At 48.2% G+C, this 18,395-nt stretch overlaps 1 protein-coding gene across 13 annotated transcripts in view; it reads right to left on the bottom strand.

Moving 5' to 3' along the window:
* The window catches only part of CELF2 (CUGBP Elav-like family member 2), a 527,290-nt gene that overhangs the window by 70,028 nt on the left and 438,867 nt on the right, over nucleotides 1-18,395 (bottom strand). For 12 of the 13 annotated variants that reach the window (XR_007153807.1, XM_047865599.1, XM_047865602.1 and 9 more), the window contains 2 exons: nucleotides 16,430-16,478; nucleotides 7,936-8,070 (listed from right to left, as the gene is read on the bottom strand). Coding sequence is in view for 11 of the 13 variants with exons in the window: in XM_047865599.1 (XP_047721555.1) it covers nucleotides 7,936-8,070; nucleotides 16,430-16,478 (184 nt within the window). In the remaining 2 variants the exon portion in view is untranslated. Of the gene's footprint in view, nucleotides 1-7,935; nucleotides 8,071-16,429; nucleotides 16,479-18,395 lie in introns of those variants that run through there. The other variant, XM_047865604.1, reaches the window with a different exon arrangement.

Here is an 18,395-nt window from a genome sequence, read left to right as displayed (position 1 = left end):
TACTTTTATTTTTCCTTTTTTTCTTTCTTTCTTTCTTTTTTAGCCACGGGGGGCGGGGGTTGAAATTAGCAAGATCTAGTTTGCATTTTCTAAAATAAAAAGTTGCTATTTTACATTTTCTCCTTGGCTGATTATCTTTACTTAGGGCATCCACACATTTGGGCTTTGGATTTCAAATTTTAGCGTTGATTTTTAAGCAGCAAATAATAAAATCCTCACACCAAGGGCAAATTAGCAAATAAATTCCAAGAGCTCGAAATGTGAGCAAATAAATAGATCTAATCTCTTCTGGGTTGTTAAAACATATATATGTATACATATACATTGATGCTATTTAAATGCAAAGAAATACACCACATCCTGCACAAACTTGTAATTATTGATTACGAACAAAAACAAATGCTCTATTACTCTGAGTGTATTCAACAGTGCATATAAGGCAAACCTTTATCTGCATTGGGTTTCTGAGTTGTATAAAATCTTTATGACTTTTCCAAGTTGTGATTTCAGAGATGCATCAGAGATCTGGCCTAACGTCTCACGTACACAAGACAATGTACAGTTCTCTGAATGCTTCCCGGGAGACCCATTCAACTTTCCATGGCTCTTTATTTCTCATGCTGGAAAATAACCAGAATCTATATTGCCTGCTCCTTGTACAAGTGCTGGCCACCATGCAGGTCACTGCTCCAACTACATGGCTCATTGCCCTTTTCACCAATAAAAACACGGCCTTCTGAAATTTACATTTTATTCATCATGCACCCTTGGGCTTCTTCGAGAAAAAGACTGTGAAATTAATGCAGATTCAGGCTGATTTTATAATAATAGCACAGCACACTAAAAGCTTAGCTAAAGCAGTGCAGACTTATTTCACTTATGATCTCTAATGACTTTAAAAGTGCATTGATTTTCAGCTTCTTTAGCTTTGCACAGTTTGAACTTAGGTATCAGAGAATAATTTAGTGTTCCACTCAATTTCTTCAAAACATTATTATTATTACTACTTAAAAGATTTCCAAATGAGGCAGATCTAAACACTGAGTGGCTGAAGCCTGTTGTCATTTCGGAGTGAATGCGCGGGAAGTGGGATTCTGGCTCTTGCCCTGTGGCCAGTAAGCCAAATAGGTTGTTCCGCATCCAAACAGCCAGCGGACTGTTTGGTTTATGTAAGTCAATTTCTGAGCCATCAAATAGATTTTCTTCGTTTGCTCTGCATGTGTACCTGGTGAGATTATCAAGTCAATACTGCATTAGCACCTTTTAATCAAACAGCAATAAGAGAAAGCAACACCTGTCCATTTTCCCCAAAGCACAAAAACATCCAGTCATGAAAATAAGTCAATGCATTTTTTTTTTTGCATCATGCTGTAATTTTTAATACAACAAAACTCTTAGTACATGGGAGATTCATCTCTCATTCACCTCCCAGTCCAGCTGGCCTTATGAAGCCTGAAGTCTAGCTTGCTATGAATGCCGAGCTGTTTCATATACTTCTCTGACATTATAGCAGCTAGTGAAACTCACTCCTGAAGCACACTGTCTGCACCTCCACTGGCTGTAGCTTCTGTCATCAGTAAAGCTATCTGGAGCCTTCTCTAAGGCGTCTAGAAGATGTGGGTAAGAGTGTGGGACATAGGATACCACCTCTACTTGGCTTCTGTATTCCAACTCAGCTCTACAATTAGCCCCAAATTTACCATCCACCTCAAAGTAATACCCTTTTTCAAGAACATTGTGAATATCACTGACATCATTAACAGAAAGAAGTAACACTAAGAATTTTCTTTTTCCATTTCTTGAGACTACAATGGGGGCAAATGCAATTAATCTAATGGAGAGATCTTGGACATCGTGTGAAGCCTGGGCTAACTCTGCCTTTAACAGTCATGGAGATTGTGTCATTCACTTAGTTTGCTCTTATTATCCAGGAACATGTGCCAAACTGACAGTTTCCAAATGGAGGTTAAGAATGCATAAAAAAAAAAACCACATGTAAAATGTCAACAGAAATCAATAAGGCACAGTTGATGCATTTACCACAATTTCAGAACAAGTAGAACTTTTTAAAGTAACTTAGTGAGAAAGAAATAGCAATTAGCTGGTCTCAGAAGGATTAGCAATAGAACGATAAAATTCCATCTCTATAAACTCGAACCATTGCTCTTTCCTTTCTGAAACCTGCAATTAAAAGCTCGACTGATGCTTCTAATTATACAACCCTTACTGCATCCAGAAAAATGATCTGACAAATCTGATGACTTCTTTAACCTTTTTACTCTATTGGCAGTGGTGCAGTAAGAGAGAACCCATCTCCTCAGGGGCTCTGTCAACTTTGGTACCGTGTGCTGTGTTCAATTACTTAGGAGAGACAATTACTGTCGTTTATAAAGTGAGAGCACATGTCGAAAACTCCCCTCTCTATGCCATTCTGGATGAAGTTCCACAACTTCAGGACTAAATGTTTCATGGTTTGGTAGCTTGTGAACCTTTGTGGCTTCTGTTAAAACAGGAGGCTGTATTAGTCCTATGGCTGGATTTTAATTTTTCTTTTCTACATGGCTTTAGGATTAGGCCTCAGATCCGTGGCTTTTCTAGAATATAGGGTCATATAAGCTCCTTGCATCAAGACTGGTTGCTAGCTTCTTCTACAAGCCAAAGGACTGGCTTTCCACTGGACAAAAGTAACTTAGGTCAACTGGCCCCTTTTTACGAAAAACAAGATTTGGGGTACAATGGAGCCCAATGGGTCTTGACAGAATTAACTGCTCTGACCTTACAGGGCCAGCCCTCCTCTGTTCTTGATTACTGGATGTACTGTCTCAGTAGTAAGTTCTCTGGCTACTGACCAAAATGCAGGAAACACTACAACAGAGAAAAAGACACAGGTACCAAGGAAATGAAGGGTTTTTGTTGTTGTTAGGTAAGATAGCCTGTATGAGATTGTCTTAAAGCCTCTCCAAAAACATAATAGCGGGGGGGGGGGGGGGGGCGAGGAAAAGAAAAATTCCCTCCTTAAATGTGGCCAACCTGTAATTTACCTTACAATTATTTATGCTCTCCACTTTCAGAATGTCAGATTGCTAACAGAAATGAAAGGAGCTGAACTCCTCCCTGTTCGGTGAGGTTTTGCCTTCTTGCTGCTAAAACAGATAAATGATTGACTGGGGAAAGGTTTCTCCAAGTAATTTCCTCCTACAGACAGGATCTAAGGAAATCACGTGGCCCTGTCACAGAGAAGATTCTGGAACACATCTATTACACTTGTCATCTCAACTGAAAAGCTGTCTTCACTCAGGTGCTCTACCTTTTCTCTCAGCTGCAAGAGAGTTTTGAGAGAACTTGATGAATTCTTGGTCTGCAGAAAGAGAGAGAACGGGCACTTTTAAGGCACATACAATGCCAGGCCTCCTGCTTTTCTGCTGCTTCTTTGCAAGAGAAGCAGCAGCCTGCTATGTTTCAACTGAGGGAAGCATAATTTAAAATAACTTGTGCAGCATGAAGGAGCTTTCAGCCTATGGAAAACTTGTTTATAAATTCCCAAAGAAAGTTCTCAATGCAGCCAATTTTCCTTGCTGTATCTTTTTAGCAGTGGCACGATTTATTAAAACATACGCTACCAGTATAATAAGAGAGCATCAAAACTAACGCTCCAATGCACTGTGCCTGATGTTGGGTTAGTTTATTTAAAATTGGCATGGAGAGATCACTCGTTTATGGCACCTGAGGCTGAGGGCAGAATAGGACTTAAGAGTTTACAAAGTTTCACCCCTGAGATGAGATTTGAAGATTGTATTCAGAATAAGATGACAGAATGCAGTTAATAACCCAGGAGCATTTGATACGAGTTTCCACATATGTTTAGATACTACTTTGTGGGCGAGCCTACAACGTCGTGATCAAAACGGAGTCTGCTCTGTGTACATGTTTTTAAAGTCAAAAGCCCGATCCTAATATTCTGATCAGATATAACAGAAACAAATGAGGATTTAATGGCTACAACCAGTCTGTGCTCGCCAACATCCCCGAAAATATTGCCAATTCATTTGTCAAGGGTTTTGGCAGGAGAATGTTGGAACACCATAAACACAGCTGGAATATTCTTAAACAAGCAGAAAGTTACCTTAAATGGCAGTGAAGATTTGACTATACTTTATGGGAAAGAAAAATGAAATAAACTCTTTCATTGTCTCTGAGTTACAGATAATCGTTGCCATGGTGCAGAAAACCCTGTAGACTGTACCCAAATAGTCCATTCTGACTGTGGGATTATGGGTAAGTGAGAACATGTGTATTTTAGGAAATCAACATGCTAAGGGGACGCTGACAACTAACTGCACTGGCTTGGATGACGTGAGCTTTGCTTCTGAGAGCAAACATCCCATGTGACTTCCCACGCATGGACTCCGTGGCCTCCTGCTCGCTTTCTCAAACAAGGTTTATACGGCAAGCCTGGGGGTTGGCCTGCCACTGCAGAGGGATCAGAGTGTTGTGAAGGGGCCTGAACGCAGCCCAAACCAGGTTTTCCAAATTAGAAGAGATGGCAGAACGGGTCACTGCCCCCCAAAAGGGGAAAATGCACACTTAGGTGCGGGCATACTGTGTCAAGAGTCAGACTCCTGACATCTGCTGAGTGCTGGTCTCAGTGTGCCTGGCAGATGATGGCTGCGGTCCGTGGACAGTCATGACAATTCCTGGGGGGGGGACATGGCACAAATCTGGACGCCGGGGAGTACTGATGGGACTCTGTAAATAGCCCTTCTTGCCAACATGGAGATGAGGAGTTTTGTTTTAAAGATGGTGATTCTAAGTATAGCAGAGCCGTGGGTCCTGGCAACCCGCTACTCCGAATCAGTGGGGCGGAGAAGCTTCTACTTCATAGCCTGCGGGGAGGGGCAGAAACTACTGAAGTAGCAGAGAAGAGGTGACAGGAGACACCCGCAGGGGAGCTAGCGCCACTCACTAACTGCCTCTCTTGTCTGCGTTCCCGTAGCCGAACTGGGCAAGGGCAAGGGCAAAGGCAAAGCCAGAGAGGTGAACCACTTTTCTGTCCCTCTCCCTGATGATCGGATGGTTTGATTTGAAAACTTTTTTACTGACTAGTTCAATACTCGGTTTAGTATTAGAAGGTGCTTTTCAGAGCAGCCAAGCTTTCCCTTTCACTTATTTATGTATTTATTTACATCTTCAATGGCTGAGCTGGCAACAGGCCTTGAGAACAGAAACGCTGAGCACCCTTTCTCCGCAGAGCCACTAACGGGAGACACTTATTACTATTTGATTGAAAACTGCAATTCTTTAATGAAAGCAAAATAGTAGCACGAAAGAGAATTGTTCTTTTAACAAATACACTGATTCAGGAGCAGTCCCCTGTACCCAGGAGTCCCTGGGTCTCGCTAATTGAAAAACCTACCACTGTCTGCCTTTGTATTTCAAAACAAACGGTTATAAATGAGTATTTTCCTTTTTGCCATAGGGAATCCTCATCAGTTCACCAGAAATTACTTTTCTGTTAAGAAGAAGGAGAAGAAGAAGAAAAAGGGCAGGGAGGAGCATCTGACTCTTCACACCGGGCCGGCATCCGCATAAAATACGGATGAGGCTGCTCCCATAACTTGTCTTAGAAATCAGCTGCTCCGGGTTTCCAGTGCTGGCTCATCAACCACACAGCAGATCAAATGAGCCAAGTGCTCTTGTCGAGTACTGCGTCCTCCTCTTTCCTGCGAAAGCTGGGGCTGCTTTAAAATCTTATCTGCAGAAATCCCTCCCGGACGCTGAAGGAGCTCTACACACCGCAGGCACAGCGCTCTTCATTATGGTCTGCGCTGGCCGGACACAGAGTGCGTAGCGCGCCCCCTCCGGCAGAGGGAGAGCAGCGGTCACGGTGTCGCTAGGCCCTGGGGATCGTCCGCTTATACAGGACATCTGCCACACCGGGGAGCTAGCGACGCCCGAGGAGGTGAGCGGGGTGCGTGTTGTGACTGCTGCCATCTGCAAAGGGGGAGACTGAGGGGCGGAGACAGGGAAACGAACTGACTCTGGTTACAGTTCATGTCAGAAGTCCTGGGACTGGACGTCGGGGATCACTGACCTCTAAGCCACTATAAATGTCACTAGGATTTCCTCAGGGGCCTGCCTTGCTGTTCCTTCCCCGCGCTGCATGCCTTGGTGCAGGAAAAGCTGCCAACATGGAAGTGTGACGGTGAATAAGAACAGGCGGGGCCGGTGGCTCTGACTGCTACAAGGGCAGCGGGAAAGGACCTCGAAAATGCGATCTCGCGTTGCCTCCCTACTTTATTCTGTCTAGCCGCACCGCCGGTCCCCGGGGCCTCTCCCCCCGGCTGGCCCGCCTGAGTGGGCACGAATCTATCACGACTGCGGCACAATCAGATGATCCGACGTTACTGGAAGCTCTCACAGAGTCCACGTGCTGCCGTGGCACAGAGGGCCCCGGGACCGAGGTCCCCCCGCGTCCCCTTGCACCGGAGGTTGTGCGGTCGCCGGCATGGGGCGCGGCTGTGGGTGCTGCCGGCGACAGCGTGGGTGCTATGCTATGGCTCAGCCCCGGGCACCGCATCTGTGCGGGTCCTGTTCAGCTTTCAGAGCGGCACGCGTTTTCCGTGCGGCGAGTGACAACCTTCGGGGCGATCAGGGAACGCTCCGGCCGTCATTCCCAAGCCACCTTCGGAGGAAAGTACAGGGACCGCAGGCTCGTGGCTTCCTCCTCCTGTCCCCCTAGACTACCTCCTTGTGGGGCTCTGGAGGTGGACGTGGGCGGAAAACTCCGGTTCTCTGCGCCTGCGGTTCCCGCAGCTGACACCGGGAAGTGTCATGTCTCTAAGTCAAAAGAACCAATGTTCTTCCTCACATGGTGCTGAATTTAGCTAAAATGAGGGAGATGGGTGGAAATTAGTGCTTTGGGACTCAAGGGCCAACCTTTGCTTTCGGCATGTGGCTCAGATGGCAGTGCTGTCCCAGAACCTGAGACCAGGAATGAAAAGAAGTTTCTAATTAGCCCCACGAAAACTGTATCGATAAGCACATTAAGAGAATGAAATGCTCTTTGTACTGCAAACATACGGAGCTCTTAGAAGAACTGGAGGATATGTTTTACAGATACACTCTGACTCAGGCCTCCTGGGCTGTCTCGGGAAACACGGTCAGATGAGGGTGAATGCTGGAGCGCTTGCGAGCGGTGGAGGGAAGGGTCTGTGTGGCGCTGTCCAAGGGGAGGCAAACATGGAAAGAAAACAGTTAGCTCCAGCTGCCGTGGATGGCTGCTGGCAAAAATACTGGTTTTCATCAATGCTCGAAGCCACAGCGGCCGGTTCCGTCATGGTAACAAAGAGGAACCTGCCATTCCGGGACCGCGTCATCTCTGCCACTTCACGGACTTCCTGCGCTCAGGCCTCCAGGAGTTCTGCTCTTTGAAATCAAAGCCTGAGACCCCAGGACAGGCCCAGTTATTTTGAGTCCCTACCTGCTCTGTGCTATGGGGGACCACTGATGTTTCTCCTCGGTTTCTATCGCCATCAAGCGGCCTGTCCCCTCCCCATTTCTCTCGGGCATGGGCAGAAAGCTGGAGACTCGGATGAAAACAACAAATATTCTCTCTCCTCCTCCCCATCTCTCCCTCACCCGCCAACATCTACTTCAGTGTGAGATGGAAAGGGATGTGAACGACAGGACAGCCTGTCGGCCTCCGGGCTGGCCGGGACAGCCTGAGCTAATCAGTTGGCATCGAGACCTTGTCGACCTGAGAAATACAAGGTGATCACTTCGACTACGGTGAAAAGTTCAGGTTGGACAACTTGATCACACGGGACGCATTACAGGGTGACCTCTTGCTGTGTGCGGTGGCTACATCTACCTTGATGGTGACACAGAGTTCCAATTAGCACTTGAGGGAAGAGACTTTGCAGACAGCACACTCACCTCGACTCAGCCCGTCGGGTCCCCGGAGAATCCGGCATTCTTCTATCTGGCCAAATGGAGAAAACATCACCCTGATATCATTCTCATTACATTTCTTCGAAACCATTCCTATGAACAATTTTCGGTCTTCCACGGCTAGGAGATAAAAATAATGAATGAGCAAAGGCCATTTTATCCCGTTTCTTGTAATCACGGCTTCACTACCACACCAAACTGGGTCCCAGCCATGTGAGACCCAGCGTGGGCCAAAGGCCAGCTCTTTCGACTTCCAGGCTGCCTTCCTTCTCCACCCCACCCCGTCCTGCCTCTACTCTCCCTTCCTGAACACTGCCTCTTTCTGGCGCACATTCTTACCAACATGACATCTTCAGAGGACATGGAACACTATGAGGTCCTCTCTTCCCAACCCTGTTTGGAAACTCGGTTTTCCCTAATTTGTTCAAGCTCCGTGGAGTTGCTAAAATACTACCATTCCATAGAGATACTTTAGAATACAGGTTAAAAACATTTTTTTTTTTGGTAGATATTCTTTTAACTTGAAGAATGGCAGAGAAAGAAAAAGGTCAGGGAAAGAAAGGAACAGAGGGAGTGGGATAGGAAACAGAACTTTTAATAAAGCATTCAGTGGGGAAAACCTTCTCCCCCAACTTCAAATAGCTTTGGCTCCATGGAACCAGACAGTAAGAAGAGATAAGAGAGATGCTCATCTCTCTGGAGAGCCAGTAAAGACCTTCCATGGCTGTCTGTCTGTCCGTCTGTCCGTTGCACTGGCTGTGCAGCTCTAACCAGGACAACACAGGGTTTGCAAGCGAAGAGGCAATTCCAAGGAAAGAACGGGACTGGGGCTACCTGAGGATCGCACCAGGATGACCCCATCGGGAACCCGTAACAAAAAAGAACAAGGAGGGAATAATACTGTTCTACACACCCAGAGGCAGGACTCTTGATGAGCAAAAATACATTTTGGGTATCATGACAACAAGAAACCAATTCCATCGTGGAACCTGCCAGGAGGTACAGACTAGGGAAGGTTTACGTCTGATGACCTGGGAGATTTTCCTCAAAATCTACAAGCTTGTGCTCAGGATAACTGGCCTACGTTTAGCCTCAAAGGCACAATTATAACTGATTTCAGGACAGTGTTTGCAGTCCTCTTTAGGAAAGAGAAAAGACAAAAAACAAAAAACAAAAAAACCAAACATTCCCCTGCCTCCATTTTACAATGAAAACAAAACAAAACAAAACAAACAACCCACCCTAGATGCCCATGGGGAGTTTTATTTCCCATGTTGCATTTTAACCCATTTCTTGAAATTTAAAGAAAGAACAACCAGCTGCACCAGCACCTGAGAGGCAGTCCTGGCTTCGGGAGGGGCCTTGCCCTCCATCCCTGTGTAGGAACCCTTGCTGTCGTAGCTGTACCACAACCTCATCACTGCCATCTAACTGGCTTTTATCTCTCGGTTATTCTTTCCCTGGAGAGTCAGTGTCTCATTTCCACTTAACCGACAAGACTGTGTTATAGAATTTCCAGGGCCAGGTGCTTTTGGTGCCTGAGTCAAGCCGGCCCGGGGCGCCCGGAGAGCTGGGAGAGAGCCGCTGGTGATGCTGGGGCATCATGACACAGGGAGGTTTGCTCTGGAGCAGACAGCCTGGGAGGACCCGCCAGGAAGGGAACCACTCCGTCTCGGATGTCCGCTGCAGTGGCTAAAGCCATGTGAGCACCTGGAACCTGGCTAGTGTGACTGAGGAACTGAACTGTTACTGTGACTTAATTTTAATCTAATTTTAAAAAGCCACATGTGGGGCGCCTGGGTGGCGCAGTCGGTTAAGCGTCCGACTTCAGCCAGGTCACGATCTCGCGGTCCATGAGTTCGAGCCCCGCGTCGGGCTCTGGGCTGACGGCTCGCAGCCTGGAGCCTGTTTCCGATTCTGTGTCTCCCTCTCTCTCTGCCCCTCCCCCGTTCATGCTCTGTCTCTCTCTGTCCCAAAAATAAATAAACGTTGAAAAAAAAAATTTAAAAAAAAAAAGCCACATGTGACACAATATTGGATGGAGCAGCTCCGAGGGGCCTCAGTGAGGCAGCTAAATGCTCTCCCCACAGAGTCCAGACCGGAAGGAAGACACGAAAGACGTGGTTCTAGTTGGCTCTGAAGCGGGGCAGTGAAGGAACTTGCCCGGGGCTGCACCTGATGCCCTACTCCCAGCCCTTCCCTACGAGAGCAGAGGAGGGTGAGGTGGCCTCCAGAGGAGCGTGGGGCGGGGGCGGGAGACTTGCCTGGTCCCAGCGCTGCCGTCACGCCGATGCGTGACCTTGGGGAGTGAGCGAGCGGACTTCTGTGGACCTCAGTGTTGTCACCCACAGAATGAGGTTTAAAGCCTTCTCTTTCCTCGCTGTCTCTCCTCGGTAACAGAGAGAAGGCGGCCCAGCTGCATGTTTGGGGCAGGAGAACGCCAGAGCCCAGGATCCCACCTGCCAGCCACCCTCTGCACTTGGCAGCTCCTGAGACCCGGCAGGAAAACAAGGGCTCCGAGGGACGCCAGCGGAGACCACGATGCCACAGGACTGTGAGCTGCGGAGCGTGCGCCAAGAGCTCGAGAAAGGTTTGACGGGCAGAGAACGTGGCATTTAAGGTGGACTTTAAAAAGCTTGGGGAGAGCCTGGCGGAAGGATGGGGGCAGCAATTCTGGCGGCTTCTGCAGGGTGGCTCAAGGTATGAGGGAAGGAAAACTCGGTCCACGGCCGCTGCCTGCGTTGAGCCTCAGCAAGGTGGACGTGGGCAATGGCGTCACTGACTTCCCTCCTGCAGAGGAACGATTTCACGCCTCAGAAGCTCTTCTCTCTCCCGTCGGAGCAGGTGAGCCACCAGTGCGGTACTGGGAAGCGGTGCAAGTGAGTTAAGCATCCGTGCTCACCAACACCAGGGTGACCAGGAGTACACGGTGGCCCCAAGGGAACGAGGCATCCCCGCGATGGGCAGGACCGGACTGAAGCCTGGCAGAGCAGGCAGTGGGAAACTCTTCCAGTCGCAGCCTTAACCTCCCCCCCGCCCCCATCCCTGGGACTCCTACTGGAGGAAGCTATGGCTGATAGCTTCTTGAGAGTTAAAAAAAAACAAACAAAACTCAAAAAACAAATCCTGTCGAATTTCTTCTTATCCTGAAGAATCCAGCTTTAGTTCTTTCCAACAAAAGCCAATGACAAATCCCCAGTGAGTCCCTGGTTTCACTGGTAAACCTATCACGGTGGTACGCAGCTGAAGCATGTTGCCGGTTTTGAGCTTCGGGGTGATGCCGGAGCAGACTAAATGGGCAACTCGTGACTAAGCTAAAAAATAATTTTTAACCCAAGACGAAGAGTACGAACTGCTGGAAATCACCAGTAAACAAGCCCCGGCTTCCCAGGCATCATGACGGGCCAAATCTGGGCAAGGTGAGGGAGGCGAACTCTTTCTCCAGTAACGAGCAGCCGCTGAGGAAATAAAGTAGAAACCTACACGATCCACAGGCTTTCCAAAAAGCGGAGTTCCTCCTGCGCACGCGCCGCGTCAGAGAAGCCGGATGTTCACAGCCGTGTTAGCGGAAGTCTTCTGTGGTTTTTAGCAGAGGGCTCCCTGTGCTTTAGTGGCGAATGGGGATAACTACCCAGTGCCAGCTTTAACCTCCTTCAAGTTTTCCCAGTGGAAATTTATTTGTAAGACTCATTCTTGGGATTCCCACTCGGAGGACCCCTAAACAGCTCTGTCACCATTTTACATAAACATAATTATCTTGCCATTTCACTTAACTTTTTTCATCAATTTCTGATGAATTTCTTGGTGGGGCTTTTCGTCAGTACTCCTAGGCAGTCAGTGTCTGTGTTCTATCCCCGGGAATGCAGATTGCTGAAATATACCTACTGTGTTTATAGCATTGTAAGTGCCTTACGGAAATTAAAAAAAAAAAAAAAAAAAAAGAATGAAAAGGAAAGGTCTCTGCCTTCCAGGAGGAAAGTCTACTTTCCTTCAGGATAACCCAATGAATGAGTAAAGGCAGATACTTTGTGTAGAGAACTCTGTGCAGGTGTGGGGTAAGTGCCATCACTAACAACCACAGAGCCGAAAAGGTGTTCCATACCCGCAACCGTTGCAAGTTCTCCTCCGGTGGTAGGAGAGAGGGTTAATATTTTAAGTTTTTAAGGGGGGATTTTTCAGTTTGGGGAATAGAAACTTTCACTTAAAAAAAAAAAATCCCTAATTGTAAGTCTGCGCTAACACCCCGGTGTATAATCTGTCAAAGTCACACCTGGATTCAGGGCGGCCTGAATTAATTAACAACTTTTCAATGTGTTAGTGCTAACATATGGCATTTAATTACTGCCTCCAAATCCGTGAGTCTCTCTGCTTTGAATTTCAAAATTATTTCTTCCTCTTCCAGTGAGTCAGAAAGTGACCGGATGGGAACACCCTGTGAATCCCATTTTCACTGGAGGCTTGCAGGCCTGCACCTCCCAGACAACATTTAGTTACCTTGACCCTGCGAGCTCTGAACTTGACACAGGGACACCAGGGGTTTTCGGAGGCCTTGAGAAAAGAGAAAGGGCTGACGTGGCATTTCTGGATGTGAGGTTTAAGGACCCCTGACAAGTTGGGAGGTTGGAGTTAAGGTTAAAGCAGAATAAATTTATGCTCTGTCCACAGAGTGAAAAAAGAAAGAAACAAAACAAAACAAACCCCTCTCAACCAGGAGCATGACAGAAGAGCGAACGCTGGTTGGTCGCTGAGACCCCCAGCACAGAACCAAAGCAACCTCTACGCTTTTCTTAGCAATTACTGCTAGACAAACTTCAGATCTCGCAACTGCACTTACTTTTGAATTGTGCGCAGCTGGTACCTTTTTCTGCATCGCAAAGAGAGCTGGAAAAGCAGCCCTCTCAAGGTAGGCAGAATGAAAGACTGTAAGTAACTGTGTTTGTGCCAGGGTAAGCTGTGACCTGGAATCCACACCTCCTCAAGCCTCTTCCCCTGCCATGACTCAACCGGATGCAATGGAAAAACAAGACAACTTGGATTCTGTGGAAATCTGGGTATTTATTCAATGCGTGTGTTCTTCTTAAAGGCCCCAATATTTTACTGCTGATCCGGAATGGATTTTTTTTTTTTTTTTTTTTGACACATGGCACAGTTAGAAACACCAGGGCAGAAGTATGATGCTGTGAGTTTGCAGAAATGTGCTAGAGGCTGCAGCTTAAATCAGAGCCAATTAAGAGGGCAGGCTATAGGAAGCCTGGAGATTTGGAAAGCCCGTTTGGTCGGCAAAATACCGAAGGGCAGGGCAGATCTATGAGCAGCCTAACGTTTCTGGGCTCACCATGGCAGTTCCCTTTGTCAGAATCTCTAGATGGACAAAGGCTTCAAAGAGTGATTGCTTTCTGGAATTCATTTGTCCATCACTAATTAATCTGTGATTAGCAGCCCTTTCTTGCTGAGCAAATACAAAGTTTCCGAAAGCCGAACATACTGATAATGAAGACGGTAACTGTCTAACTGTGATGAGTCCTTTGTGCAATCCATAAATGTCAGCAAACTCAATAAAGGTGCAATTAGACCTCGTTATTCTTCTTTCACAACTACTGAGAGCATCTGAGCCAAAGAAATCTTTGTGCTCTAGGAGCTTTGGAAACTATGCTTACCTGTCAAAACCGCCATGTGCAATCAGAAAGGGCTTGTGGCTTTTATCACTTGTTTTCGAAAATGATACATTTCTCCTGACTCCTCAATCAGGTCCAAGGAGAACCCTGAAGCCGGTTCAGTCTATGCAAGGTGAGGCACAGACTTTGCACCTCCATAAAGACACATGATTTAAAAGGAGCTGCTTCAGTCCACTTACATTTTTTGACTTTTTTAATTTTTCCTGAGAGCTCAGGAAATGAAGGTCAATCTACAAAGCAAAGGAGGAGCTGGCCCAACGAGAAGGTATGTGGGAGTGAATTTTCCCTTGTGTATACAGATCTGTGCTTTGGTATGAAAACCCAAGGCTGGAAGTGCCGGCCTCTGCTGCTCAGAACGCACTAAACCGGCTGCCTCGGGAGGCCACAAGTGCGCCGACGACAGAGTGAATACCTTGGCAGGTATTATGCTAAGTTCTTTGTAGATGTTAACGTATGTGCTCCTTGAACAACCCTGTAAGGGGGGCCACACAGGAAGTGTTCAGACTGCAGACCACGGTAGCCTCCTCTTACAGCTGGAGATACGGGGTCGACTGAGGTCACGGGACATGCCCACGGACACAGCTAATGTATGCAGGGTCAGGGGTCAAGTCTGGACTCCCCCAGAGAGCTTTTAACTGCCACCCTGAGTTGCTTCTTGGACAGTGGCATTTTTAGGGATGCTCTCATCTTAGTAAAACGGTGTCTAATCCTGCTTGGCACCTGAGATCGTGCCCTGCTGGGCTCGCCAATGGCACATCCACTCTGTTGCTGTGGTTCTAGACCCAGAGCAAAGATCACCCTCAGTGTCCGGAGCTGCCACTGGAAACAAGGGCGACCAACACTCTGGAGACCTCCAGGTGGCCAGCCTACGGGATGGATTCTCTAAGTCAGGTCTGTGCCCACACAGCAGCAAATGCTCAAGAAGAAACCTTTTCGTGGTCCCACTACTTGGGTATTTCAGGTCAAATATTTCCAGTTCAATTCTCCAATTCATCTTGTTTTAACAACCGCGACTTAAGGTTCAGAAATAAGACAAACGTTCCTCCGTGGCCCTTGTCCTGACACGGTTGAGGGAATTAGGAGTCCAAAGGAAAGAGAGCATCTCTAGGTGGCCAGAAGCTCCAAGATGACCTTCACGGGCAGCGTTCATCCCAAATACATGAGTCCTCTCTCCACGAGGAATAGAACAGACCAGACTGTAAGCGGGTACTTCTGGAGCAAAAAGGCTCAGGAACCGGCATGGGTACCTGGCCTTCTTCCTGTAGACACTCTCAGTGCAGAGCTCTCTGAGGCCGTGGAAAAATCTGGGTCATAACGATAATCTGCATTTTATAGAAGTGGTGCTCTATCCTTTGCAAAGCACTGTTGTGAAGATCCTATATGAATCTACAAAAAAAAAAAAGCCAACCTACACGAGGCAGCTACATTTATTCCCATTTCATGAACGAGGAGATTAAAGTTGGGTCTTTAAGTGACCACCGGATCAGCAGACTGAAGGTCGGGAAGTTCCAAGGGTCAGGTCAGGGTCTCCGTAGCCGTCGTCTTCAGATTCACTGCAGCAGCCCCAGCCCCTGGCAACGCCCCTGGTGCACAGTGGTCACCAATGAGTAACTGCTGAATAAAGGACCCAAGAGACCTGCCTGAGGTCCCGGGGGACTTCAGACCCTCTGACGCTGGATGCCTTGTTCGTGGTTAAGGTAGTAGGGGTAGGGGATGGGAAGAGACCCTCGGGCAGGGGTGCGGCAGGTGAGAAGGCAGTGGGCAGGGCGCAGAAGCCTACTCCCTTACAGACAAACTGGGTGCTATTAACGCCACGCTCCCACCTGGCCTTTTCTTCAAAACTTCCTACCTCATCTGTGAAGAAGCCAGAAAATGGGATGCACTACAATCAGCCAAAAAAAAAAGCCAAAAAAAAAAAAATCAAAAAAAACCCCAAGTACCTGGAGGAGAGCCTTAGACCCCAATCATCATTTACATTTGCAGATATGCAGCTCTCCAAGCGCACGGCTTCTGCCCTGATTACTAATTAATGAGGTGCAGACCTGCTCCTGGAGGCAAACAGTGATGACTGTGTCAGTCTTGTGGGGCGGAGCCGCGCCCAGGTCTGAGAAGGTAGAGGGTTCCTTCAACATACACTTCAGGAAAGTCAAAGAACAAAACCGGGACAGAGGCGGGTGTAAACGGAAGCAGAAACTTTTGAGAGCGAAATGTGGCTATCAGCCCTCCCCTGTGTCGGAGAGCTAAATCTCAATTACTTCCCGGACCTCATCACATGCATATTTTAGTACCGAGCATCCGTTTATTTAATCAGCCCACTGAATTCTGAATGAATTCGGATGCAAATGCATCGGTACAACTGAGAGAAAAGAGTGCCATTGAGGAACACGCCAGAGGGAGAAAAGAGACAGCCGGCCGATCCTCAGCGGGGGAGCCCTTTCCAACTCATCTGCTCCACACACTGTGAGGTCCCTCCTCCCCATCGCGTGTCCTGGGTTGCTCTGTGCCAGGAGATCAACAAGATGCAAAGGCCACAGAGCCACCACACGAAGCAAGCCTCACACGGAGGGACCCCGAAAACCACTTCTTGTAACGTCTTCACAGATCTTGACACCAGAGGTGAACCGAGGCAGGGGAGTGGCTCCTGCGGTTCTCCAGCTAAGACACCCGCAGGGCAAGTTCCCTGCAGCACCTCTCCCCTCCCCTCCCAGAGCCCAAGCAAGTGGGGCCGCCGCCTCCCTCCCCCACCTGACTTCTTAATTGAAAGAAACAGACAGTATTAAAAGAGACAGTTGGTCACCACCTACCGTTTGACTTTTCACTATCGGCAGGTTTCATCTGAATGGGATGATGCATCTAAAAATACAAAAGTGAGAAAGTAAAGGCAGATTGAACAAGTGTATGAACGGCCTCAGAAATCCCACGCTGTTCAACTTGAGCACGGATACTGTCATGAGGACACAGAAACAAAAACAGGATCTCTCTCCATGAACAGCAGCGCCGTTAGGAGGCAACCCTGCAGTTACATTCAGGAACAGGATTCTTTGGAGTCACTGGGCATCACGGCACAGTATTTAAAAGGTTGGGCTTTGCAGTCAGACTGGAGTTTACACCTGGTTTGCCATTTGGTAAAGAGTTTCCGCCTGTATAAGATATAGGTAATTCTCGCTCTGCCAATCATCATCACCACTGATCTTGGGCAAGTGTCTCAACTTCTCTGAGCCTCAGTTTCCTTATCTGTGAACGCTGAGTATGAAATAAGGAAACGCACGTGAAGGGCTCAGTTAAGAGGGCACGGGACCTGCTGAGAAAAATGATCTATAGTTACTTTGTAACTCTTACAAATCTAAACACAAGACTGTCTTCGTTTTTCCTGGGGCCATTCTGATGGATTTTCCCTAGATCTCATTGTCATTTGAAGGCCTCTCATCTAGGTTGACTTAGGCACCATTATGTAATTTTTATTAAATACAGAGTATGAAATAGGAATGCGGACCCAGGAAAGGAAGGAGGAGAAGGGAACTGGGGAGGGAGGGCGGGAGGCACGGATCTCACGATCCTGTCCCCTCTGTAGGCGTGCAGGAGCGGAAGGAACCCGAGAGAGACATTGTGGGGCCAAGGTCCTGAGCTCCTCTGTGGCTCTTTACACAAAGCCCGTCTCACCCCCGTGCGTGGTCCATAGAGTTCACTCCAAGCGCAAGAAAGAACGCTACCACCATTTCCAATTAAAATAAATTCCTCCAACCACTTTCAAAGGTCCTCTGGCTTAGTATTTCAGCAAACCCCAAGGAACCTCGGAGCCACAGTGTCGATGGAATCACTGGCCGTGCAAATGCTCTCATTATAATGGGTCCCGTTCTCTCTGAACCTTTAACTCGCCCAGTGGACTTCCATCACTTGCAAGCCACAGCCCTGGGTTTTATCTAATTTAAAGGAGAGGGGAATGGTACTTGGCTCTGGCCCTTAAATGACGGGCAATTATCATCAGGCAGGCTGGCCCACGTGCAGCTGACGCCTGCCAGGGTCTTCACAAGAGGGATGAGGGAGTGCTATCAGGGGACAAGAGGCTACATAATGCAGAGCTGCTCCGTTTATTCTAAAAGGCAAGGCGCTCTTACTCCCTGAACATAGACCCTGACGTGTGGGGTCTACTCGGGTCTCCACTCCATTAACATATTCAATTTGTGAAGGAGAGACCAGGAAGAGAGCGGGATGTTCGGGGGTCAGGAGGTAGACCAGTCTTTTTTGGAAAAGCCTGGCACACGTCCCTCAAAAAGCAGGCAGAAGTGAACAGTGCAAAGCCCCGGTCTGGGCTAGGAGTGTGGGCTCTCCCCTACAGGTGATGCCTGGGGAAGACGGGCCGAGTCCCTGAGCGGCATGTGAAGCTCGCAATGTGTGCCAGGCTCTGGGCGAAGAGCTGGGGAACAAGGCCAAGTGAAGAAGCTCTGACGCTTCGGGGGCTCACTGTGTATGGGGGGGGGGGGCTGACCTGTAAACAGCCCCTCGAGCACGTCAAGTGCCACGGCAGACACGAGGACAGGGTGCGGCAGGGCCCCGGGCGGAGCAGGCACCTCCTTCTGCCCGGGCAGCAAGGCGAAGGCTTCTTAGGAAAGGGGGCAAGTGGTTCGAGTCCTAAAGGCCAAGCTGGACTTGTTGGCAGGACAGGGAGAAATGGTATCCGAACGACAGAGTGTCCTGGGCCAGGCCCAGTGGTGAGAAGGAACACAGCTGTCCCTGGCAAGAAGGCCAGCACACATCGGGGGAAGGACACCA

This window comes from Prionailurus viverrinus, chromosome B4 (assembly GCF_022837055.1).
Source record: "Prionailurus viverrinus isolate Anna chromosome B4, UM_Priviv_1.0, whole genome shotgun sequence".
In the NCBI taxonomy this organism is placed as follows: Eukaryota; Metazoa; Chordata; class Mammalia; order Carnivora; family Felidae; genus Prionailurus; species Prionailurus viverrinus.
The sequence above is the reverse complement of the archived record's forward strand: the minus strand, read 5'-3'. Positions and strand labels throughout refer to the sequence as shown.